This window comes from Cydia fagiglandana, chromosome 4 (assembly GCF_963556715.1).
Source record: "Cydia fagiglandana chromosome 4, ilCydFagi1.1, whole genome shotgun sequence".
Lineage (NCBI taxonomy): Eukaryota > Metazoa > Arthropoda > Insecta > Lepidoptera > Tortricidae > Cydia > Cydia fagiglandana.
Genome location: NC_085935.1, coordinates 1,121,642 through 1,147,588, shown reverse-complemented (window position 1 = coordinate 1,147,588; position 25,947 = coordinate 1,121,642). Strand labels below are relative to the sequence as shown.

General features: G+C 41.6%; 2 protein-coding genes across 2 annotated transcripts; one reads left to right on the top strand and one right to left on the bottom strand.

The window, feature by feature from the left end:
• Positions 1-131: 131 nt before the first annotated feature.
• On the top strand, positions 132-21,776 carry LOC134663440 (kelch-like protein diablo). The gene is made up of 14 exons (XM_063519805.1): positions 132-320; positions 415-485; positions 10,597-10,755; positions 11,340-11,508; positions 13,581-13,760; positions 14,376-14,534; positions 14,912-15,104; positions 15,599-15,822; positions 16,445-16,597; positions 17,067-17,188; positions 17,982-18,110; positions 18,515-18,653; positions 19,572-19,684; positions 21,647-21,776. Exons 3-14 carry the CDS (start codon positions 10,598-10,600, stop codon positions 21,669-21,671), a joined length of 1,764 nt encoding a protein of 587 aa, XP_063375875.1. The 5' UTR covers positions 132-320; positions 415-485; position 10,597; the 3' UTR covers positions 21,672-21,776.
• Positions 21,777-21,959: 183 nt separating this feature from the next.
• Positions 21,960-25,275, bottom strand: LOC134663378 (serine/arginine repetitive matrix protein 1-like). The gene is made up of 3 exons (XM_063519741.1): positions 25,069-25,275; positions 23,691-23,900; positions 21,960-23,283 (listed from the first exon to the last, which is right to left on the bottom strand). Exons 1-3 carry the CDS (start codon positions 25,273-25,275, stop codon positions 22,015-22,017), a joined length of 1,686 nt encoding a protein of 561 aa, XP_063375811.1. The 3' UTR covers positions 21,960-22,014.
• Between the last annotated feature and the right edge of the window lie 672 nt (positions 25,276-25,947).

Below are 25,947 nucleotides of genomic sequence, written 5' to 3'. Positions count from 1 at the left end.
ATTATAACAAATTTACTTATTTGAAACAATGGTTAGTTTTCTCAATATTATTTAAAAAAAAATAATAAAATTTTTGACATTTATTTAAGTGTGTTTAATCAGAACGGCATAGACGATCTTCAGAACGCGCTTTAAAAAATTGACTAGTGGACAAAATTACGATGCCTATCATTTTTTATCAATAGTAAACATAAAAACATCTGTGATTATAAAATCAATGTGCCGTTAACTGTATAAGAGTTTCCATCCACGGGGCGCTCCGCGGTCGTTTGGCGCTCCCTGGAGTGGTGTTTCGTGTCCAGTGAAGGCAATCCTCAAAGGTATGGGCGAGGGCGCCTGACATTTGCATAATAGTAGAGCACAACTGGTTTGGTTTGTAAATAGGTGTTCTGGATCGGGTTTTGTGTGTTCCAGATTGACTCCGTGTGGGGTTGGGCTTCGCCCCCGCTGCGGTTGCAGCTGGGAAACTCGCGCGGGCACAAGAGGTGAGTGAACCTTGCCTATTGTAATAAAACAAATGACACTTCCATTATACTTACTGTACATATTTCTTATATATGTCTCGTACATACGACGGAAATCCGTATATAATAATCGAATTCCAACAATAACATACTCATATCATGTATGATATGTTGAAATAATGTTATCAGTACAGGATTAGTAATATTGCACTGAACTGATTTCCTTGTATCTACAACATGTAATTGTATTAAAAAAATCTACTTATTATAGTTTCACACATTCCATGTTATTCTAACTAAAGTATTCAGTGAATTCTGGTGTATGTGTTAAATAGGTCACCTAGTTTCAACTAATGTTTTTGTGAAGAACATGACCTGTTTTTGTATTAGTGTTAACAAATGTTTAAATGTGAGAATTGGGTTCAGAACAAAACTTTATTTAATAACTTCACATTGTTGTTTACAAATAGTTTGTCTCTGTACTTATTTCAGTGAAGTACAAACATCAACGCTTATCATGAATAGTGGCACAACTCAAAATGAAATGCTATTGCTTTTTTTAATATTCTATCTTTTACTGGTAAGATTTAAAATCGAACGGCATTTCATGCTTTGTTTTATGCCACTATTCATGATAAGCGTCGACATGTTGATATTAACAAACAGTAACATTAAATACTCCTTATTGCTCTTCTCATTAAAAGAAATGAATACAATCATTAGTAGTGATATTAACAAATGAGTTTCTGAATCAGTCTAACACAGTACTTCCAAAACTATGGGTTATGAGTGAAATATGAGCGGGCCCTGAAACATAAGACTACATGCTGACCGATCAAATTAACAGCCGGTATTAATAGTATTTCATGCTCCCTATTTAAAAAGGCCATGAGGTGCTGGTGAGGTGGGTCCTGAATTTGGCAGATTTCGTTAGGTGGGTTGGAGCCCAGTCAATATGGGTCATTCTAAGTTAAGAGGTATTAACGGTGTCCATGATACATATCCATACTTTTCTTAAACAACTTAAATTAATTATGGTAATTTCCCTTAAAAGATTGCATTTCCTCTATATACAGTCAATTTCAATTTATTAATTAATTCAGTTTTGTCACAATTGCCCCTCAAACATGCAAAAGTCCCCTCCCCTGGCCTGTCCCTTTGCAGGTTTTACAATAAATCAGTAATTTTATCCAGATGTATTTCCCATAAATCCGTTAAATGTGATATACTTCGTAAACTAAAACAAATATTGACTGTAATGTTATTAATAAAACCCTTTAAACTTTTCTTTTTCATAAAAAATATTTATGTTAAATTTTGTCCCCCAGATTCTATGTCTCCTACCCTGGCCATTATGTAAATGTAAAAATATTGGGTTTATAGCTTTAATTATTGCCATTTTAATCCCAATAGAAATGCATTTCATTCAATACTAACGACCAACCCTGCGACAGTCATCTTTTGGTTCCGATTGTCAGTCATTTTGATCATTGACCTCTTCACTTGACAGTGTTGTTTTATGAAAGTGATATCTCCCCTGGTCAGTTTTATTTCAACATTATTGATATAAATGCTTAATTGTATTTGTATATTTACTATAGTTTATGCATAGATTATATAAATACTTTAATTTTATTATTTACAATAAATACTTGCACAATTATATCTGATTTGACATGAAAAAGTCACTCCCCTGGCGTCTTTCCCCTGGCGCATAATTTTCCAAAATGTATAGTGGAGGTATGAATTCTTGTTTAAATGAATCATTACACTTTAATTTGCCCGAATTTCTAAGACGGCTGATCAAAATTTCGATTTTGTTTGTTTTTAAAGAGATCAGGGGAGAGACCCTTCTCTCTTTATTACATAGAAAAAGTATGGTATCTCCCCTGGTGTCTTCTAAAATGGTAAAAAATTAAAAAAATGACTGATTAGCTTACAAATATATATAAAAGAGTTGTTTCAATAAAAATATTGTATAATTAGATCAAAATACTAACATTTATGTTGTGCCACTTCTTCATACAAGCGATTACCTCTTAACTTAGAATGACCCATATATCTTTTTCATAAGTTTGTAATTATGCAAATTAAAGTTAATTAATTCAGTAATCAAGTCACAACATGGACAGATAGTTTAATTTAAATTCAAAATTTTTCTACCATGGCCGTGTATGTCCCATAATCCCATTTATAAGAGCCTTAATTATCTTTATATATAAACGCGAGCCGGTTTAACGGTAGACCTAAATGAAATTATGCTCAATCGAAAGAGCTTGAAAAAATATCACTTTTGAATCGAGAACATGTATCCGCAAAATTCGTATTATCGAGTATTTTGCATTTAAAAGTGAAAAAATTTCGACAAAGAATGCAAATGTTCAATTTGTTGGTAGACATTTGACAGCTATGCGTTGCGTTTAGAAACTGCAAACATGCTTACAAGTTAGGTTGGTCGTTTTTTTTTTAATAAAAAGCAAGACGAATATTACTGTTTATTTGATGACTTTCCGGTATGTATAATGGTTATTATTTGCATTAAGTTTCGTTTCATATGGATATGTATACCGGTATAATTTATTACATAATTTTTTTTTAAGCCAGAAGGTGCGATAGTCTGTTACGGCTTTTAAGACGATAGCAACACTGCCTAGACGTCAACGACAGCTGTTATTCGAAAATACTTTATCCGGTACTCCAGACGTGATAAAAACCTGTTAAATAGTGTATTGTGTGTGTTAACAATAAAAAATAGTCACCGAACACAGTGCAAAGTGCAAACGCCATCGTAACGTAACGAGATTTGAACTTCAAAGCGTTCCATGGGTGTATTGTGTTTAGTATAAACATCGGTCTCTCAGTTGTATTTTAATATTTCAGAATGGTTCCAAATATTCTTACATGTCAAGGCACTACGAGCTACCTGGAAATGCAAGTGAAAGCAACCTTGAAGCAGCTGTGATAAACTAATAAGTGAGCGAGATGAAAATGACGTTGTTCAAAGAAACTTTGAGTTTAAGTGCCAGCTGACTGTAACTCACTCTAATTAAGTACATTGACAGTGTGAAACAGTGCTAAAAGCTACAGTGTATTGTGGACATATTTAATAACTGTGCTTTAGACTATGAATCAAATTTGAGGTGGATCGGTGAATTGGAAAGTGAACTGCATAAAACTAATTAGTTATCTCCGGAGTGAATGTAAGTTGAATATAAGATTAAATATAATAAGATATATAGATAGTATATATGTCGCAGTCAAAAGTGTGAACTGGTCAAAAGAACTTTTAACCGACAAAAACAGGCAAAACTGCTTTTGTCTGAGCATGTTGGTCAAAAGTAGTTTTACCTGAAAATCATTGGTTAATAGGTAGTAATTGTGTTGTGACTGTTACTATCAGTCAAAAGTACTCGCAGAGATAGCTAGGTTAGGGTTATTTTTTTTGCTACGCCCAAAAAACGAAACTGTTCCCAGAGATAGGTAGGTTCGGGTTATTTTTTTTTTGCTACGCCCTAAAAACGAAACTGCTGCCAGAAATAGGTATGATTTTCAGGTAAAACTACTTTTGACCAACATGCTCAGTCAAAAGCAGTTTTGCCTGTTTTTGTCGGTTAAAAGTTCTTTTGACCAGTTCACACTTTTGACTGCAACAGCTTGGGCTGGACATATGGCAAGGGAAGGTAAAGATAAGTGGGATAGAGAGGTAGCGGAATGGTATCCTAGAGATGGAAAAAGGAGAGAAGGGAGACCAATAATGAGGTGGTCGGATGACATAAAGAAGCATGCGGGACCGAATTGGATAGGGACGGCAAGGGATAGAGAGCTTTGGAGAGAGCTGAGGGAGGCCTATGCCAAGAAGGCAGACTGAAATAATTATTAAAAAGCAATGACATAAAAATTATTTAATAAAGTTACTAAGGAAAAAATATTGAAACTAATTGATATAAATGAAATGTGAATTTATTTAAATGTAATATGTGCTGAAATTTAATTTTTTGGTCAATAAAGGCTATATTCTATTCTATTCTATTCTAATTTGACAGGTGACAACAAAAAAAATATTAATTCCTGCTAAAATTTTAGAGTCATAGTGAAGCGTAGTACATAGTACCAAAACAAGGTTGATTTTTAGGGTTCTGTAGCCAAAGGGTAAAAACGGGAGCCCTATTACTAGGACTCCAATATTATTAGAACAAAACAAATTATTTTCAGAAAATATTTAATTTAGGCTTAGGGATGGCGAGGCTCCATAAGCCTTCAGTAAGTAGTGCATAAGTATACTTGGAAAAATTCGACCTATGCCGCCGTGGGTGGCCCGGTGGCAGAATGGCACAGGCACCTGCTGCAATAGCAGAGGACGCTGCTTTGATTTCAGCCTGGGGCACTGGAGGCCTTGGTCACTTTTTAGGGTTCCATACCCAAAGGGTAAAAACGGGACCCTATTAAATATTAAGACTCTGCTGTCCGCCTGTCTGTCACCAGGCTGTATCTCAAGATCTCATGAACCGTGATAACTAGATTAACTAGACAGTTTAAATTTTCACAAATGATGTATTTCTGTTGCCGCTATAACAACAAATACTAATAACAAATTAAAGAAATATTTAAGCGGGGCCAATGCAATGCTAGGCTGGATATGACCGATGAAATGAGTAAATTTTTATTAATATGTTTTAATATAACATGTCATATTGGCAGGTGGCAAACAAGCATACAAGGCTGTTAATGCCGATGGTAAGTGGGAGTTTAGACTAGACCTCTGCTTCTCCAAGGGACTCAGATTGCTGACCGAGTAAATTTTTATTAATATGTTTAAATATGACATGTTGGTGGCAAACAAGCATACAAGGCTGTTAATGCCGATGGTAAGTGGGAGTTTAGACTAGACCTCTGCTTCTCCAAGGGACTCACATTGTTGACCAAGTAAATTTTTATTAATATGTTTTAATATGACATTTTGGTGGCAAACAAGCATACAAGGCTGTTAATGCCGATGGTAAGTGGGAGTTTAGACTAGACCTCTGCTTCTCCAAGGGACTCACATTGCTGTCCGGTTACAAATATATTACACTCATACTAGGGTTCCGTACCTGAAGGGTAACTAAAAAACGGGAACCTATTAGCGATTCCGACTCGCACTTGGCCGGCTTTTCTTAGTAGGTATATGACATTTATTTCAGTTTTACTTCATTGTCCGTCTGTCTTTCTGTCTGTCTGTCACCAGGCTGTATCTCATGAACCTTGATAGGCCTAGGCAGTTGAAATTTTCACAGATGATGTAGTTCTGTTGCCGCTATAACAACAAATACTAAAAAGTATGGAACCCTTCGTGCGCGAGCACTTGCCCGGTTTGACACTTCAGGCTCCGTCACACAGGCGCGTTTCGCGTGCGGCGCGTGAGCGGGGCGCGCCGCTTTTTCATATAAAACGCTCAGGCCCGGCTCTGAAAACGCGCCGGTGTGACGGAACCTTTATTTCAGTTTACTCCACTGTCCCTCTGTCACCAGGCTGTATCTCATGAACCGTGATAGCTAGACAGTTGAAATTTTCACACATGATGTATTTCTGTTGCCGCTATAACAACAAATATTAAAAAGTGTTCCGTTCTTGATGGGTGAGTCCGACTCGCAATTATCCAGTTTTTTTTTTGTAAACGAATTTAATATTAATTAATATTAAAGAATGAAATAGTAGTAGTTTCACTTTAGTGCCATGAAGGGTAGGTACAAAAGGGTTCCATCTTTTGAAATTGGAAAGTGGGCTAGGTTATAAATGCGGCCTTCACAGAACCGATCTGCGACCAGAAAAGTGGGTCAGGTTAGAACTGTGATCCTTATAGAACCAAACTGCAACCAGAAGTGGGTTAGGTTAGGTTAGAACTGCGACCCTTACAGAACCGAACTGCTACCAGAAAAGCGGATTAGGTTTTTTTAATTACATATTTGTTTTTAGATATATCGGAATAGTACATTTTTCGAGTTATAATTTGTATGTTACGGATTTAAAGTTTTCTGAGATGAGATAGGTTTGTAACCGCCTTGATGAAGGTTTGAAGTCTAAAAGTAAATAATTACTTAATTCAAAATGAGTATTACCTATTACTATTATTTAATTTTACCCGAGCGAAGCCGGGTTTTCATCTAGTCAATTATTATTTACTTAAATGCAACTTTAAAAATAAGCATTAATATTATCTCAGGTTTAATTTTAAATAAATAATAATGTGTTATGTTTATTTTAATGTGTACAAATGTGAAAGTTTAAATCTATGTTAGGCTTAATTACCCTCTCATTCATGCAACTCACACTACTTTTGTTGTATCTGAATTGTGCCATAAAGTATCTACGATATATGATAGCACTCATAAACAAAAGCGGTATCGTCTTGGGTCGTCCCATTCGTTTTTCGTCATGTTATTAAATTAGTCCTATTCTGCTTTCGTCACTCATTCTACATTGAAAACCACCGACGATTGTGATGAATGTAAAATGAGTGACGAAAGCAGAATAGGACTAATTTAAAAACTTGACGAAAAACGAATGGGACGACCCAAGACGATACCACAAAAGCGATGGATTGGCGAAGAATGGTGAAGAATGGCAGTAGCAATGGAATCCGGTTTACCCTTGAATTGCCGACAGACATTTCATCGAATGTTATTTCGAAGACAACGTTTCAAGTATTTTCATTTCATCGACAAGTTATTGCGTCGAAGAATCGATACTAGTAAATTTAAATCGGGGACTTTTAATTGGTACTTGAGTTATTTTGTGTATAGTTTATATCGTGGTATTTCTTTACGGGTTTTCTTATTTCATTTTGTATTATATCTAATAAAATTGATTACGCGTAAAATTATTCGATTATATATATATATACATATTATATTTCTTATCGAAACAAGGCTGCCATTTTCATTTTGGCCACATTATAAATAGGTATAATTTAAGCCGTTCGTTTCTGGGGTAGGGTCGCAGTTCTAACCTAACCTAAACCTACTTTAAAAAGCCGTTCGTTTCTGTGTGGGGTCGCAGTTCTAACCTAACCTAAACCTACTTTGATAGCCGTTCGTTTCTGTGTGGGGTCGCAGTTCTAACCTAACCTAAACCTACTTTGATAGCCGTTCGTTTCTGTGTGGGGTCTCAGTTCTAACCTAAACTAAACCTACTTTAAAAGCCGTCCGTTTCTGTGTAGGGTCACAGTTCTAACCTAACCTAAACCTACTTTGAATGCCGTTCGTTTCTGTGTGGGGTCGCAGTTCTAACCTAACCTAAACCTACTTTGATAGCCGTTCGTTTCTGTGTGGGGTCGCAGTTCTAACCTAACCTAAACCTACTTTAAAAGCCGTCCGTTTCTGTGTAGGGTCACAGTTCTAACCTAACCTAAACCTACTTTGAAAGCCGTTCGTTTCTGTGTGGGGTCGCAGTTCTAACCTAACCTAAACCTACTTTAAAAGCCGTCCGTTTCTGTGTGGGGTCGCAGTTCTAACCTAACCTAAACCTACTTTGAAAGCCGTTCGTTTCTGTGTGGGGTCGCAGTTCTAACCTAACCTAAACCTACTTTGATAGCCGTTCGTTTCTGTGTGGGGTCGCAGTTCTAACCTAACCTAAACCTACTTTAAAAGCCGTCCGTTTCTGTGTAGGGTCACAGTTCTAACCTAACCTAAACCTACTTTGAAAGCCGTTCGTTTCTGTGTGAGGTCGCAGTTCTAACCTAACCTAAACCTACTTTAAAAGCCGTCCGTTTCTGTGTAGGGTCACAGTTCTAACCTAACCTAAACCTACTTTGAAAGCCGTTCGTTTCTGTGTGGGGTCACAGTCCTAACCTAACCTAAATCTAAAATTCTTACAACAGAAAAATGTATAAATGTATAGTACGCCATATAAAAATGTATTAAAGTAATACGTCGAACAAATGAATTGCGATGTTTAGTAGTTGTGCCAATTAAAATATTTTGAAACGAATTAGCGATCAAGTAATATTCGTTGAATAGTATTTCTACGCAGTAAGAAAAATTGAAATAAATAATATATGAAACAAAATAACGCCAAACAATATTACTAGTACTAACGTTTCGATGAATTGTTGTCGATGAAATAATATTCGATGAAAAGTTTGTCGGCAAAACAAGGGTACACCATGGAATCCTACCGGATCTGTCCGGCTTGCGGTAATGTGAAATAAGAGCCGACTCTGCCCGTTCGGTGGTCATCGTACACCTAACCGATTCGGTGCTGATGACACGCCTGCCGTGTCATCAATGTTTTTTACACATGGCTGATGACAATTGATGGCTGATGGCATGGCTGCCGTGTCATGAAATGATTGTTCCGCGCCACAGCCAAAAGTTTTCGAAAATGGAACACGCAACGAATCGGTTAAAGGAATGCACGACGTTTGATTTTGGGCTGTAGCCGCGCGCGTCAGTTGACGTCTTTGGTGGTAAAAACGTTAATACTTTTGAACATATTTTATATTTTAATTATATTTTTATTCCTTGAGCCCTTTTTAAAGTAACAAAAAAACAAAAACTGGCTCTGCGCATCACTTTAAAAAATCTCTGTTCGTTCCTGCTTAGCAATAAATATTAAATCATAAGCTAGTGATATCCACTCAATGTAATAGATAATATCTCATAGTTCGTACCCCTTAAACAAGAAACTTTGCGGACCTGATTTAGTTAAATTGTGTTTTGTCACTTTCTTACAATTAAACAAGTCAAAACGACAGATAAAGACACGATTCATAGCTGATTCAGGCCAGGCATTTATAAATAACACCATGCAATGTTATTGTAACGATATGTATCACTATTATATTATATGTATAGTTAATAATCAATAGTAAATAGTTAATGCCTGCATTATTATTGTAAACGGTATTAGGTATGTAACGTAAATGCAATTTTCTTACTTTATTCAATGCATGTGGTGTTTACCTTTAAGTAATTGTTACGCTAAGCGATAATAGTTAAAACGTTTGTAATTATATTTCACAAAGTGTAAACAATTGTTGGTGAACCAATAAATATAAATAATAAAAATAAAATCAAAATGAGAACAATCTTAGTGCAATCTTGACAATGATACCAACCTACCGTAACATTTGTAACACATATGACGTAACTCCAATTGTGAAAAATCGTAGTATGTACTCACTTCTTGAACCATAATTGCAGTTGTGAAACACTTTTCGACACAACTTTACATAAGGTGTTCAAGGTACCATCGGCTACAATTAAATGATCGTTCTTATGCCTTATTGCATTAACATAAGGTCCACCAGAGATCAGAATTTCGTTGATACTTTCAGTTTCTAACATTGTACAGAGTTAAAGAATATGCATATTTCAAAGGTTAATTAGACATTTTAATTTAACTTGCTCATAAATATGTTAATATTTTCATACATTATTCTATTTCAATAGATGTTTACACTGAAACTTAACTGAGGCCAATGTGGAGAAGACCGTCTATCAGGTTATACATACCAATACAAATCATATGTCATATCTTATCACATCTTCCCGACCAAAAATATTATATGCCGCTCTTGTATATTTAGAAGACTATTAAAATACTATTATATTAAAATAACGTGTATGAACCGTTTTCGTATCTAAATTATTCAGTAATCGCACAAATATAATTACGATAAAAAATCGATTTGACACGCAAAACGTTGCGCTAACTTGACGTAGGTACAGAAATTGGAAATGTTTTGATTGCGCACATTCTGTCAATTGCGGCGAATTATTGTTGCTCGCTTTTATACTTTTCTGTGGACGTCAAACTTCATGGATTACGTCTGCATACAATCTGATATATTTAAGTCTCCTGCTTCGTCGTGATATAGACTAAAACGTGCCTTTGACCTGAACGTCAACGGTAAAGTATCAAAGCGCTCATTCAGTGGAGTAAGAGATAAGTTATTTAAAGCATAATAGAGCACTCATAACATTGTGCAACGCCATCTATCTACCACCTTATATTACCTACACCTGTAGGCAAATATGTAAAATGAACTTTGTTATGCTGAATGTATGATTTATTATCGCTCTATCTTGGGCCGCTCGTTCTTTAGAAGCAAATTTCTTATCTGGTTAAATTATAATATCTGTGGTTTATCCAGGATGGGCGAGGGCGGGTCGCCGGGCGGCGGCGCGCGGCTGTCGCACACCTCGGAGAAACACCCGCGCGCCGTGCTCGGCGAGCTCTCCGCTCTCCGGCGGCATCGCGAGCTGTGCGATGTGGTGCTCAACGTCGCCAATCGGAAGCTGTTCGCTCACAGGTCAGAGGACGAGTATTTAGCAGGATGGCTGTGTTGGATGACTCATACTTGTCAGGGTGGCCGAGTCATAGACATCGGGGAAGAACCCGTGTCTGTGCTCGGCGAGCTCTCCGCTCTCCAGCGGCATCGCGAGCTGTGCGATGTGGTGCTCAACGTCGCCAATCGGAAGCTGTAGCAGGATGGCCGTGTTGGATGACTCATAGATTGATCGGACAAACCTATCGGACCACGCGGCGTAAGGGTACTTGTCAGGGTGGCCGAGTCATAGACATCGGGGAAGAACCCGTGTGTGTGTTCGCGAGCTCTCTCTCTCTAGGAGACTACGGCATCGGGAAATGTGCGGTGTAGTGCTTAACGTCGCCAATCGAAAGCTATTCGCTCGCAGGTTAGAGGACTCGTGTTTCGCAGAATGGCCGAATTCAAGGACTGATATTTGTCAGGATAGTCGATTCGCACCGAAATTTGTGAAGCCTCACACCGCCGCGGTGATCACACCGTGACCTGTGTGCTTTGCCGCGTCGCAGTTTGTAAAACAAAATCTTCAAGATTTATTGTTCAAATTGTAACCTTATTTTGTTTTACAGAGTGATCCTATCAGCATGCAGCCCGTACTTCCGCGCGATGTTCACCGGCGAACTCGCCGAGTCGCGAGCCACGGAGGTGACCATCCGCGACGTGGACGAACAGGCCATGGAACAGCTAGTCGAGTTCTGCTACACCGCGCATATAGTTGTGGAGGAGAGCAATGTCCAGGTATGTGCCACGATAGTGACACTAGTGACCGCAGCCATGGAGCAGCTAGTCGCGTTATACTACTACGTTATTACGGCTCGGCCACGACATCGAGCGACTTGCGACGGCGGGAGCGATAACCATAGGTTGGAGCGTGAGACAGCGATCGGATATTTCGCTCCAACCTATGGTTATCGCTCCCGCCGTCGCAAGTCGCTCGATATCGTGGCCGAGCCGTTATACGGAGAGTAATGTCTAGGTACCTACTTACGTGTGTCTGTGTAGGTATGGGTAGGTATACTCGTACAAAAATTTATACTACGTCGGTGGCAAACAAGTATACGGCCCGCCTGATGGTAAGTAGTCTCCGTATCCTATGGACGCCTGCAACTCCAGAGGTGTTACATGCGCGTTGCCGACCCTAACACTCCGCACCCTCGTCGAGCTCTGACAACCGTACTCACCGGCAGGAACACAACACTTTGAGTAGGGTCTCGTCTTGGCAACATTTTACTGATTTTACATATAAGGGGTCATCCATTAATTACATCACACGTTTAGGGGGAGGGAGGGGGTCAAGAAAATGTGACATATTGTGACATGGGGGAGGGGGGGAGACACAAACTTTGTGACGTCACTTTAACTTCATCAGTAACCGAAAATTTATTAAAAAAAATTTATTCGCTGTACATTTAAATAACAAGTTTTTAAAACGATAATCGTTTTAATTCGTTTAATTTTCTTTCCTAAGCAGTTTTGGGTTATAAAATTACTAATTTTTATATCGTTAAAAATATTTTGATAAAATATTAATAATACTTAGGTACTTACTTAATTCGATTTGGCGATTTCGTAGAAAAAATGTGACGTCACACTAGGGGGGAGGGGTTTGCCAAACGTGACCAAGTGTGACAAGGAGGGGGGGAGGGGTCAAAAAACCTAGAAAATTGTGTGACGTAATTAATGGATGACCCCTAAAAGGTTTTTGGTGGGATTACATTTCCATATTTCACCACGAATACCTACTGCCCTAACAATGTTGCTTCCAGTCGATACAATGATACAATAATGAAAATTAAGTTATTTATAAATTTTGCGATTACGTGTTTACAAATTTACATAATGTAATGTAATACATCAGTTGGATACATTGACCCTATTTTGTTCTTACATAGCAGTGTTGCGCGCAAAATGTTTTCGGATTTGTGGCTCTTACGTGTGTTTTTAGCTAAGGGGCAGGATTGATCGAGTTTAAGTTCAAAATAGTATTATAATTATCTTTATTTTTGTGCGGTTTACTGTCTACCTTTATACTAAAAGCGGCTGGAAGGCAATGTTTAGAAATGAGGATTACCAAATAATAAGCTGTATGTTTCACTCGCTGTTATATTTTTTAATTTAATCTATTATTTATTGTAGTTGCTCCTAACACAAGGACATCTGATTTTACCTAAGCGTGGTATTTTCCACCTGTCCAATTTCTTTGTCCAATGTATATTTATTTGCTGTATTTGCATCTCAAATTTTGCTTAGTGAGAGTGAGACGCAATGCACGTTGGACTAGATATTGGATAGATGGAATACCAACCTTACCAAGGTTTTCGAAACAAGATTCGACCAATAGCGACTAAAAATTCAAGTGAGTGAAACCGTTGTCGTATAAACAATTTAAAATATGTCTCACGAAAGTTTAATATCGAAGATTCGACCAATTCTGCCAGAGAATTATTAGAGCAAATCTGGAGTAATGAAAAGCGGAGATCGGATTAATTGCCAAAATCGTAAAGAAGCAAAGTAATTATGCTCTTCGTATTAAATATTGAAATATGTTTCTGCCTCTTTTTATCATCATCAACTTAAATAATTAATAGAATTAGGCGTTACTTTGCGCAACTCCATTTTAATTAGAACGAAACTATTACTTTGTTAATTTCCGAAATAATAACGCTCTAGTTAGTTTAGTCAATCGGTGCTAAACCTTTATAAGTTTAATGCAATTTTTTATTAATTGATACATCTTAATATAAGTGTAGGTATTAAAAAAGTTCCACTTTTTCCGGTACAACATTAAAAGTTTTCCATTATCTCTCCAGGCGTTGCTGCCAGCCGCCTGCCTCCTCCAACTCCAAGAGATCCAGGACGTGTGCTGCGAGTTTCTCAAGCGGCAGCTGGACTGTTCCAACTGCTTAGGCATCAGGGCCTTCGCCGACACCCATTCTTGTCGTGAACTCCTTCGTATAGCTGATAAGTTCACTCAGCAGAACTTTCCAGAGGTTAGTAAATAGCTGTTCCAGCTGTTAGGTTCCCAGCAGCTGGATTGGTCTGCCTTGACATCAGGGCCTTCGCGGACACCCATTCTTGTCGCGAACTCCTTCGTATAGCTGACAAGTTCACTCAGCAGAACTTTCCAGAGGTTAGTTACTAGTTGTTCCAGCAGCTGGGATGGTCTGCCTTTGCATCAGGGCCTTCGCCTCAGCAGTTGGACTGCAACTAATTCGTCATCAGGGCCTTCGCTGACACCCATTCTTGTTGTGAACTCCTTCGTATAGCAGATAAGTTCACGCAGCAGAACTTTCCAGAGGTTAGTTACTAGCTGTTCCAGCTGTAAGGACTTCAGCAGCTGGGATGGTCTGCCTTTGCATCAGGGCCTTCGCCGACACCCATTCATGTCGTGACCTCCTTCGTATAGCTGATAAGTTCGCATAGCAGAACTTTCCAGAGGTTACTTACTTGCTGTTCCAGTTGTAAGGTGCATGTTTCTTTTGAAAACCACCCAGTCATTTTATGAAAGGTACATTCCGCAAATGCTACCTTTGAACTACCCAATAGTGCGTGCAAATTCTTATTATTTTTACCACTGCAACACTAAATCCTATTTTTACATCCAGGTCATGGAGAGTGAAGAGTTCCTGTTGCTGCCAGCAGCACAGCTCATCGACATCGTGTCTTCTGATGAGCTGAACGTTCGCTCTGAGGAACAGACCTTCCAGGCTGTTATGTCCTGGGTCAAGTATAATGTGGCTGAGAGACGGCAGCATCTAGCCCAGGTTTGTGGCAATAATGACATTAATTCAACGTGTCTTAGTGGCCTTGTGGCATAAAGAACAGAACAGATTTAAACCGCTTAAGAAATGTACCAAAACTTTTGTAGAAGTCCAATTTTAAGTAAACCAGAAGATCTAGACGAATGTAAGTATGTTATAAGTGTTTCAAGGAATATGCTTAAGAAGAACAAATGCTAAAGGCAAAATAGTGTTTGATATATTTATTCAAATCAGTAAAGATCCTTACTGTAGAACAGGCTAACCGAGAAATAATTCATTCGACTTTTTCAGTCCTTATTCTATTGCATCAGAAAGTAACGCTGTATACTGTTTGATTTCGATAATCTTGGAAAAGTATACAAGATAGACAACATGTCCAGGTCCTCCAACACGTGCGGCTGCCTCTCCTGAGCCCCAAGTTCCTGGTGGGCACGGTGTCCTCGGAGCTGCTCATCCGCTCCGACGACGCGTGCCGCGACCTGCTGGACGAGGCCAAGAACTACCTGCTGCTGCCCCAGGAGCGCCCGCTCATGCAGGGGCCCCGGACCCGGCCCAGGAAACCGACCAGACGGGGTTAGTAGACCGGGACCACAGAATAAATAATAGTAGTAGGTACAGAAGAATCACTCTCTAACAAAACGCGTCTGTTACGATCAGGACAGATATGGCCGCTAGGTGACGACAGCGCCATGCGCGGCTTATGGCTAGCCACCAAAACTTTTAGCTACCTGTTGCAAAGCGACTAAATCGCGTAGTGAGCCACGCCTGCCAGGACCGAGAACACATCTGAACCACCCAGTCGGCATCCAAATGTCCCAATATTAATTTTGAACATATATTAAACAAAACTAGGTTCCAAATTCAAAAACACGATTATGGGATCGAGGAGGATAAATATGTTATTATAGTCAAATTGTAAACGTTCGTATTTGTCATGCTACTTCAGTCAACATCAGTACTTTTTGCACCGAGACTGACTGAAATAGTAAGACACGTTCGTACGTTTCCGTGAAAATACGATGGAAAATAATTATGTACTACATATGTAAATCTATCTTATTTTCCAGGAGAAGTGTTATTCGCGGTCGGTGGCTGGTGTTCCGGCGACGCCATCGCGTCGGTCGAACGCTTCGACCCGCAAACCGCCGAGTGGAAGATGGTGGCGCCCATGTCCAAGCGTCGCTGCGGCGTCGGCGTCGCCGTGTTACATGATCTCTTGTACGCCGTCGGCGGACATGACGGACAGAGCTACCTCAACAGTATTGAGAGATATGATCCTCAGACCAATCAGGTTAGTTTCTGGAAAATTCTTTAGCCACTCACATGATTGATATTTTTCAGTAACCTCTATTATTATGTGAAAATAAGGGTCGCAATTACAGTTGCATGAATCATGTGAGTGGGTATGAGGGTATGTCCTGGTCATGGCACCAATTGTAATTAGGATAGTAGGATGACAATACCAATATTACACTAGGATTTTGTTATATATGGATGTTACCTGGCAAACTCTTTCCTTTCTTTTGCCACTCATCACAGTATGGTACAGTCTCGCCAGTCGCTACAAAATGCGTCTATATCGTTCCACCATCTTTTTTTTGGTCTACAGTTGCCTATAACAATTGGGTACTTTCCTATACCTAAAATAAATTATTTCACACCGTGCGCGAAATAAAGCACCAGATAATTATTAGAAAAACATAGATAGCAGTCATTTTTAAACACAATTTATATTTAATAAATCGGATGGAAGTATAAAAAGTAGGTGAGCTGACTGTGACGTCACTACACAAGTTTTCATATAAATTCCATATTAGCAATTCGTTTTGACAGTTCTAAAAAAGAAGCTGATTTGACTAGTAGGAAAGTAGCCAATTGAATAAATAAATAATTTATTTATTATTGTTTCGCAGTGGTGTGGCGCAGTAGCCCCGACATCCTCTTGCCGAACCTCTGTAGGCGTGGCAGTCCTCGACGGAGCATTATACGCTGTAGGAGGCCAAGATGGCGTCCAGTGCCTCAACCACGTCGAGAGATACGAGCCCAAGGAGAACCGGTGGACCAAAGTAAGTGTTGGCCCAAAAGCAAAGCAAAGCCACATCATCGAAAAAAATTACAAGCCAACACTCGCTGGGGGAAGATTCACTTAGCTTATCCTGCCCTGGCCTTTCGTCGGTCATCGCATTCCAGGCGAAAACTCGTAAAGTGGTTATGGGCGATGTGTAATGAACCTTTGTGATTGTCAGCCGCCGCTCTATTCGTGGGTTTAGGAACGGCAGCCACCCAAACTAGTAAAAATATTTTGCCCTATTTACCATCGCATCCCGATTGAAACTTTGTTAGATGATAGTTTATATGCTACTGTGAATAAATAATATCGTCAAACGGGTTTTTTTGCGGTGGGAAGACCGTCAACAAGTGGTGTAACGCAGAAGCCAGACGGAAGCATATATCAGTTACTTAGATGCACCGCCTGCCATGCATAACCTGTGTACCCACCATCATAATTAATTTTGGTAACAATCTGTGGTGCAGGTAGCGGCGATGACGACGCGACGGCTCGGAGTCGCCGTGGCAGTCCTCGGCGGAGCTCTGTACGCCGTGGGCGGCTCCGACGGACAGAGCCCGCTCAACACCGTGGAGCGGTACGACCCCAGGTAATATCTACACAACAATGCCAATACTACTAACTACATGCCCCTATTTTACCAAAGTGACAGCTGTGGCAGTGACAATTACATTGCTAGTTCTACAAGTATATACTTATCGACCCAGAAATGGGCAAGAAATTGTCAGTGTAAAGTGTCAATTGTCACCGTGGTGAAATAGACCCCTGGTAAAACATTTTGAAGTGAAGCCCATCCTGTAGGCACTGGTCCCAGCGAGCTAGTAAGCTATGAGCTATCGCTATTTATAGCTCACCGCTGGGCGAGTAACTATAAATATAGCCGTGTTTCTTTTATTTACACGGGAGTGCTTATCTTTTGTTCGTGTTTATAGCCGATAGCTCATAGCTTACTAGCTCGCGGTGGGACCAGTGCCGTATGTATATTAGAACTGTTTTCGCGTCAAGAATATCAAGATATAACTTGAAATGCAGAGATACAGGTTTAATATAAATATACGGTTTTAATCCTGGTCACGGCACCCACTTGTAACGTAAGTCTTGTCTTGCATCGCTGATTCTATATTTAGGTATTTTATTTTAATAAAATAGTGGAAAACTGGCATAGGACGGTAATATATCAGAATACAGGCTCTGCTTGCGATATCTTAGAAGTGTACTCAATATATATTTATCGCAAACTTACTTAACAATTTTAAGTTTTACGGTTTCAATTTAAAGTTGTATTAGCGGCGCTTATACATATGTCTATTGTTTCCATTCTCACTTAAAGTTCTCAATGTCAATGTTGCTGTGATATGTGTATTGAATGTGTGTGTTTTCAGAGCAAACAAATGGACGCCCGTAGCGCCCATGTCGACGCGGCGCAAACACCTCGGCTGCGCCGTGTTCGACGGACAGATCTACGCGGTCGGCGGCAGAGATGACTGCACCGAACTCTCCTCTGCAGAAAGGTATCTTATCATAAGATAACAGTTCTATAAATAAAGTTGCAAACACCTCACTTGTGCAGTGTTCGACGGACAAGATATAAGAACCTGTCCTCTGCAGAGGGGTATTTCCTTCCTTCCTCTGAGAGGCCTGATTTGCTACTTCTCTTTTCCAAACTGGGTGTTGGCGCAACATAAGTACTCGTACGATGACCGGTTGATGGCTCATGACGTCATACACATACGTTACGGCTCCCCGTTCCGCGTCCCTTTATTAGACTACACCGTACAGTCGAAGCGGCTACACTTATTTTCTATAGATTTCCTAAACTGCCTTTATCTTTTTTACATCATCTTCCCATCTGGTTGAAAATCTGTGATCCGTGTGATGTGTGCAAAGACTTATATGTAATTTATTAATATTTTAGATACGACCCAGCAGCGGACGCGTGGTCGCCCGTGGTGGCTATGACGTCGCGCCGCAGCGGCGTCGGGCTCGCCGTCGTCAACGGCCAGCTGTACGCGGTGGGAGGGTTCGACGGCACCGCCTATCTCAAGTCCATCGAGGTGAGTGAGAGAGACAGATATATACTAGAGAGAGCGCGGCGTCGGCCTCGCCGTCGTCAACGGCCAGCTGTACGCCGTAGGAGGGTTCGACGGCACCGCCTATCTCAAGTCCATCGAGGTGAGTAGTGTAGAGAGAGACCGAAATATACTAGAGAGAGAGCGGCGTCGGCCTCGCCGTCGTCAACGGGCAGCTATACGCCGTAGGAGGGTTCGACGGCACCGCCTATCTCAAGTCCATCGAGGTGAGTAGTGTAGAGAGAGACCGAAATATAATAGAGAGAGACCGGTGTCGGCCTCGCCGTCGTCAACGGGCAGTTGTACGCCGTAGGAGGGTTCGACGGCACCGCCTATCTCAAGTCCATCGAGGTTTGTGACGAATCATGAGTAGACGGACTAGAGAGAGACATACGCTGAAGAGAGAGGTAAAACTGAATTTGTTAAAAATATACTGGTATTGCGTCAGATTTTTTGAGAACGCGGACGTTTTATAACCTAAAGGCAGTGACGGAATATATATAGACGAAGTGATATTTTTGACTTCAAAAAACAGTTTAGATGACTGACAGGTATCCCATTTTCATAAATATACTCTGCCCGCAGCTGTAGATATTACCAAATACGCAATTTTCCCCTATAAAAAAATTGTGATTAGTCACTAAAAGTTTTTGTTAGCTAAAATAATATTCTAATGAAAGTTACGGAAAGTTTCCAAAAAGTTGGAAACGTTCTTGGAAATTTCAGATAAAGTCACTGGATCAAAGTACACTTTCATTTTGGAAATGGAAAATTTTCGTTTACAAACAATATGCGGTAATTCCTAAAATTTCCATATGGAAATTTCGCAATTTTGGAAACATTCTGACGCTTCAGCAATCGAGGGTTTCAGTGATATGAGTGACAATTATACATTTTTTGCAGGTGTTCGACCCGGAATCGAACCAGTGGCGCCTGTGCGGCGCCATGAACTACCGCCGGCTCGGCGGCGGCGTCGGCGTCATGCGAGCACCACACCACGACAACCACTACATCTGGTGAGGCTTTTAAATTTAACCCTTTGGGCGATTGTGCACTACAATGAATTTTTCTCAAAAATGGACGGCAAAGTCCACTTTGCCGTCTAAAAAATAGGTCACGAAGCGCGGAGTTTATGGTCAGTCAAAAATTAAAAAGTTAAAAACATTGCAGTCTCGATTTTGGGACTGCAATGTTGCATACAAATTCCATTATTTGTCGAGTTCCAAACTTTTTAAAAGTTCAAATGGCCATATCAAATGAAGGCACAGGCCCATTAAACAGCCAAACAGATGATTAGTACCGCGACTATTTAGTTGTCTCAAATAGGTTGGCGTATTTTCGGCAGAAAGATACACTTCTATTTTTTTATTAAAAAAATAAATAGGCGGCAAGGGCTTTTCTCTGTGAAAATATATACGTAAGAACGTTGCTTTTGTAAAATGTTTCTATGATATTTATGTTTCTTGCACCATTTTTGAGAAAAGCACTATATATGACTCGGCTGGAAGGCTACTTGCTGGCTTCGGATTCAATTAAACGGACTCCCAAGGTCGTCCGTTTAAAACGAATCCTCAGCCTGCAAGTAGCTACTTCCGAGCCTCGACAATAATGTACTATTACTGTCCGGCAGTCCGAGTTTTTACGGTCCGATTTGGCACGCCATTATATGAATAATATATAGTAGCTTGTGCACTAGACGTAATTTTACCGTCCGACATTTTACTTTTCCCCATTCCGGACAGTATTTTTCTGGTCCGAGATGACAGTAATGAAAAACGTGTTTATGCTTGTGCACTGCGTCTGGAATTTAGTATTATTCATGACTTGGCCGGGCGGGGGCGGGCTAGGGGGGGGGGGGGTGTTTCATGCCACTGCGCCGCACCTGCGAGTAAAAAGACGGAGAAGTGCACAAGCCAATCATCCGTTTTTTCATGCCATATCGGACCATGAAAACTCAGACTGCCGGACAGTAAAATTCATTGTAGTGCACAATCGCCCTTTGACTGTCAAGGACGTCGACTGACGTGTGTGGGCTACAGTCATAGACTAGGAATCCTCTAGACCGAGTTTAGAGCAATTATTTCATGCAACCGATGATGCCAAAAATGCGGGGGTGCGCGGGACGAGGTGAGCGAAGTCCCGTGCCGTGATTGGTCCGTTCAAAGACACGGACGTCACACAAAGACACTTTCGACTCGAACATGGAGTGAAATTACCGTATGCGTGGCAGTGGGGATAGCGCGACTATGCTCAGTCGTCTGGAGGATGTTTTGTCTGTGGCTACAGTCCAATATCCACCTTCGTGCATTCAGATAAGGTTCATAATCATAATCATCATAATCGCGCATATTAAGGCTGTCAGAAATTAAGCAAAATGTAACTCTATTACTATGAAATTAAGCTGAAAATCATTGAAGAAAATTTTTAAGGACTTAGGGAAACAAGTATATGGCTGGCCCGCCTGATGGTCATCGGTCACCGTAGCCTATGAAGGTCTGCAACTCCAGAGGTGAACTCACAATGGCGCGAAGACCATTGTGAGTCCTCTATGCCGACTTCTACTATTTTGAACAATTTAAACATTATCAAAAAAACGTAACGATAAAAAAAAATCTATGTATCTATCGAACGTGCTCACAAAATTTCACTAGAATCGATTAAGAAATGCGATCTCCAGAGGAGAAAATCTGGATGTTCGACACTCGAGAGTATTTTTGCGCAAGCTGAAATGGAGACCCTCACTAACGCTCGGCCAGTTAGAAAATAGCTATGTGTTCCAGATATATTTGACTGTCATTATTTGATGCTATCTTTACGTAGTTTTTTTATACCACGTCGGTGGAAAACAAGCAGACGTCCCGCCTGATGGTACTCAGTCACCGTAGCCTATGGACGCTTGCAACTCCAGGGGTGTTACAAAGTGTTCTGTACCTTGAAAATCAACCTTATGCATATAGTAATAAGAGTGTTTGTTGCAGGAACCGCAAAGACTCAGTGGTATGAGCCACGCCCGCCTCACTCGTTACTCATTTTATTTTATTGTTAATAAAAACTACTTATATGATTAATTGACTATTTATAAATAAATGAAATACTTTAGAATATAAAGGTTGATTTTATTTAACCCCCTGACAGTTAGGGCATAAGCTACTTAGGCCCGTCATACCACCGCCCACTCTGTTAACTAACATTCAATCTTATTACAAAAGGCATAAGGTCCACCGATGGACAGTATAAGAGTGTTCAGTCAAATTTTCTAGACTTTAATGGAAACAGAATGAAACAACAATGTAACGTTATATAGACACAAGAATTTATTACAACACGCACACGATGATACACCTATTTATTTCATGAAAATTGTATGAGGCAAAACGTCTATCATCTTAGCGCGGCCTTGAGGGGAACACGGGTGCGGTGGACGCGCCGGGGCGGATGGCTTAGGGGGAGTAGTATCGCGGCCGCAGCTCGAGATCTTCTGCTGAAGCTTTTTGATGGAAAGCCAGGAATCGCTTGCAGATTGCGGGGGACAGGGGATGCCGGAACAAGGAGGCGGGAAAGGTTTGGGTGTTCCCGGTTGAGGTCTTGATGTTGGTGTACCCGGTTGACATTGTGGCATAGGACGTTTGCCCATAGATACACGTACGCAGACGGTGTCGGCGTCGGTGGGGACGCTGAACTCCATAGCGCCGCCGGACGGGCGCGGCGGCGGCGGCGGCGCCGGCGGCGCGCATGACGGAGCCCTTACGGCGCGACCGCGACCGGCCTCCTTCAGTGAATCGCGCTCGCTTAACGCCGCTGCAAGTTTCTTGGAAGCGGCTAACGCTGCTTCACGTCCTGATGCTTTAGGAGCCTCTTTATCCGCTAAATTTGTGACTGAAGTATGCAGTTGCCGTTTATTACGCGAAGGCGAACCGCGGCGCATTCGCTCAGTGAGTGTAGGCTGACGGCACCGCTTTGGTGCTGCCGCTAACGCCGGTGGTTTGTTGCACCATTCTGGCTTCGGCTTACTTGGGCTCGCTCTGCTACTTCTTATAGTATCCATAATGCGCGACGTGATACCTTTGTAGCTACTTTCAGTTTGATTCTTAGGATTCTCATGGCATGGTTTAGGATCTGTCGATTTGGCTTGACTACAGCGCTGTTCGGGTTGGGGTTTCGGATCGCTTCGAGCGATGGAAGGTTGAGTTTTGGGATCGCCTCGATCAATGGAGAGAATCGTGCGTGGTGCGTGCGCGCAGGGGTCGATGACATTGCGTTCTTTTGGTCGACAATCGCCTAGAGGCTCTAAAGTTACAGGTTGTGGAGGAGGATGCGGTGGACGGGGGGTTGGACAGTTAGGAGAAGATTTGACTGGAGTTGGAGAACATCGCGGTACAGGCCCGTCTGACGCGACAGCATACATTCGCCCGTCGGTGGCAAGTTCGAGGGGTTTCTCCGGTGGTTGCGGGCATTTTAACGGTGGCGGCGGCGGCGTCCTTGGGCGCGCCATGCGCTCCTTTACGGCGTTCTCGTATACGCGCCGATGGTGTTCCTCGTAGCAGCGGATGCGCTCTGCCACCACGTCGCGTTCCGCGCCGCATAGCTTTCTAGGAGCTGACTTTCTTGGAGGCTCCTGTAACCAAACATCACACACATTTACACCTTTTTGTAACCTAATATTGAATCTTTAACAATTACTGACCATGAAATTATAATACCATATGGGTAGCACTCAAGCAAAGTTACAGAAAGCAATTCCAATCAAACCCATAGTATTTTCTGAAGGTTACTTCATAAACTGATACTTAGATTTAATATGAAAAGAGTCAAAGACTAAGCATCAAATACCTACCTAATAAATTAAACATTATGTTGTATTCGGGAAATTCCGAAAAGTTCACAATGTTCGGGTGGGTGATTTCGGAATTTGCGTACATTTTGAAGTAGTCAGAATTACCCGGATATACTTTACTAATTAGAAAAACTTGTGTCAATTGTGATACAATAACATTAAACATTTTCATTTAAATCTCTTAATACCTGCGGCAATTGATGTTCACAAGTGAGCGGGCAATTGGGCTCCTTTCCCGGGCACGGCGGGCGTTTGCCCTGCGGCGGCGGGCAGCAGACGACGCGCCGACCGGGAATAGCGGAGACGGCGGGCGCGCGGCACGGCGGCGGCGGCGCCGACTCGCACGGCGGGCACGGCGGCGCGCCGCCGGGCGGCTGGCAGGAGTGGCATTGGCGGGACTGTGGGAAAAACATGTACGTAGGTATTATTACTAGAAATTTGGGATTGAGAGGTCAGTTAAGCAAGCAAGACTGACCCTGGGTGGATTTTATGTTGCGTGGACATAAAAAATAAGATTCACATATTCGGCGCGATTCGGGATATGAATTAGATATGCGCTAGATATGAAATAGTAAAGATATGTGACGTTCCGTGGCAAAACGTACCATTTGCCCCGGCTGAATATTGGAGCGGCGTTAATAAATAGTGTAAGCGCCAGCTACCATAAGGTACCTTTTGCCGTGGAACGTCACATATCTTTATTTCATATCTAGTGAATCTCTTGGTACATGGCACCGGGACATGTACCAAGAGATTGTACGGGACATGTAGAAAGAGCGTTTGAGGGAAAACCGATAGGACGCCGCCCGGTTGGTCGACCTAGGTATCGATGGGCGGATGTGGTGGACGCTGATCTGCGCGAGCTCCGGGTTGAGAACTGGCGAGACACGGCACAAGACCGGGATCAGTGGCGAGCAGTCGTGTTGGAGGCCAAGACACACTTTGGGTCGCTGCGCCAGAGGAGTAAGTAAGTAAGTGAATCTCTAATTCACTTCCCGAATCGCGCCGATTGTTACAATACCGATAAACATCAAACGAAAAGAAAATGGGAATGACAGATGCTACGAAAAGTCACGTGACTATTTCCATACATTAGTTTCGATTGGCGTTTTCTATCAACGATCGTCATCTTGGCTAGGTCCTCAGAGTCATCTGGCCGCGTAGCCAACATGCCAATCGCTTACACTCCGCAGCGATCGAAACGCAACTGTCGCATTATGGAAGAGGGAAGAGTGAGAGAGAGAGAGAGAGAGCTATTGTCACCTTGGCTAGGCCGCTAGGCTGCTAGAAGACAGAAGAGAAGTCCACATAACAGAACAGAGGGCCTACCGCGAACTACGTTCGACGTGTTGCCTCTCTGTCGCACTTGTAAAAAAGTGTGATGGCTCCTCTACACGATGGGCCAACGCCGGCCACTCCAAGGGACGCATTTATGCGTTAGGGAGCAAGTGACATTGCTATCTTAATCTACCGTATGGCTGCCGGCGCTGGCCCATCGTGTAGAGGAGCCATGACAGCGTGGCAAGACGTCGAACGTGGTTCGCGGTATCGCCTAGAAATATTTACTTGTGTGAACAGCGGTCGCAACAAGCGCAGAGCTCGGCGCGCGGGCATGATGCGGTTTGTGTGCGGCGCGGTTGCGTGTGCTGTGCGGTTGTTGCACACGGTTGCGTGTCCTGGGCGGTTGGTGTGCGTGTGCGTGCGGCGAACGACGACGGACTGAAGGCGCGGCCTACTTGAGCGGGGAGGTTTAGATGGCTCTGCTCGTTCCATTTTGTTGGGGTTACTTTATTGAATAGGTTGCACATAAAGTTAACGTAGTTGTCTATCTATATTTTTCTTAGGTAGTAGAGAGCTTCTTTAGGTACCAAGACTAGGAATCCTCTAGACCGAGTTTAGAGCAATTATTTCATGCAACCGATGATGCCAAAAATCCGGGGGTGCGCGGGACGAGGTGAGCGAAGTCCTGTGCCGTGATTGGTCCGTTCAAAGACACGGACGTCACACAAAGATACTTTCGACTCGAACATGGAGTAAAATTACCGTATGCGTGGCAGAGGGGGTAGCGCGACTATGCTCAGTCTGGAGGATGTTTTGTCTGTGTTAGGTACACAACACAATATGGCAACATTTACCTAAACGTGAACTATGAAGTTATTGAAGTTGTTAGAGTTAAACACAACAAATTCAACTTATTCCGTATATTTAAATAATAAAACAATGATCCCGCGCATAATTAGCAATAAACACACCGAAAGCGGCGATCGATCGATTATTTAGGTATTTAGGTAACCCTCAAAAGTGCTACTCATATATATGCTTGGGTCAAACAGCTTGTAACCTAAAACATCTGTCATGGTACCCAAAAATTTAGTACGTCGTACGCCAAACAGTGGAGGGTTCTTGGCGCCAATGTCTTCTTCTTCAAAGGGTTCTTGGCGTCTA

Coding starts and splice junctions, on each gene's coding strand:
- LOC134663440 (XM_063519805.1), top strand. CDS start 10,598: ATGGGCGAGGGCGGGTCGCCGGGCGGCGGCGCGCGGCTGTCGCACACC. Junction 14,535..14,911: donor GACGGCAGCATCTAGCCCAG/GTTTGTGGCAAT, acceptor CAACATGTCCAG/GTCCTCCAACACGTGCGGCT. Junction 19,685..21,646: donor CACGACAACCACTACATCTG/GTGAGGCTTTTA, acceptor TGTTTGTTGCAG/GAACCGCAAAGACTCAGTGG.
- LOC134663378 (XM_063519741.1), bottom strand. CDS start 25,275: ATGGAACGAGCAGAGCCATCTAAACCTCCCCGCTCAAGTAGGCCGCGC. Junction 23,901..25,068: donor TGCGACCGCTGTTCACACAA/GTAAATATTTCT, acceptor TTTTTCCCACAG/TCCCGCCAATGCCACTCCTG. Junction 23,284..23,690: donor GTGAACATCAATTGCCGCAG/GTATTAAGAGAT, acceptor GTTTGGTTACAG/GAGCCTCCAAGAAAGTCAGC.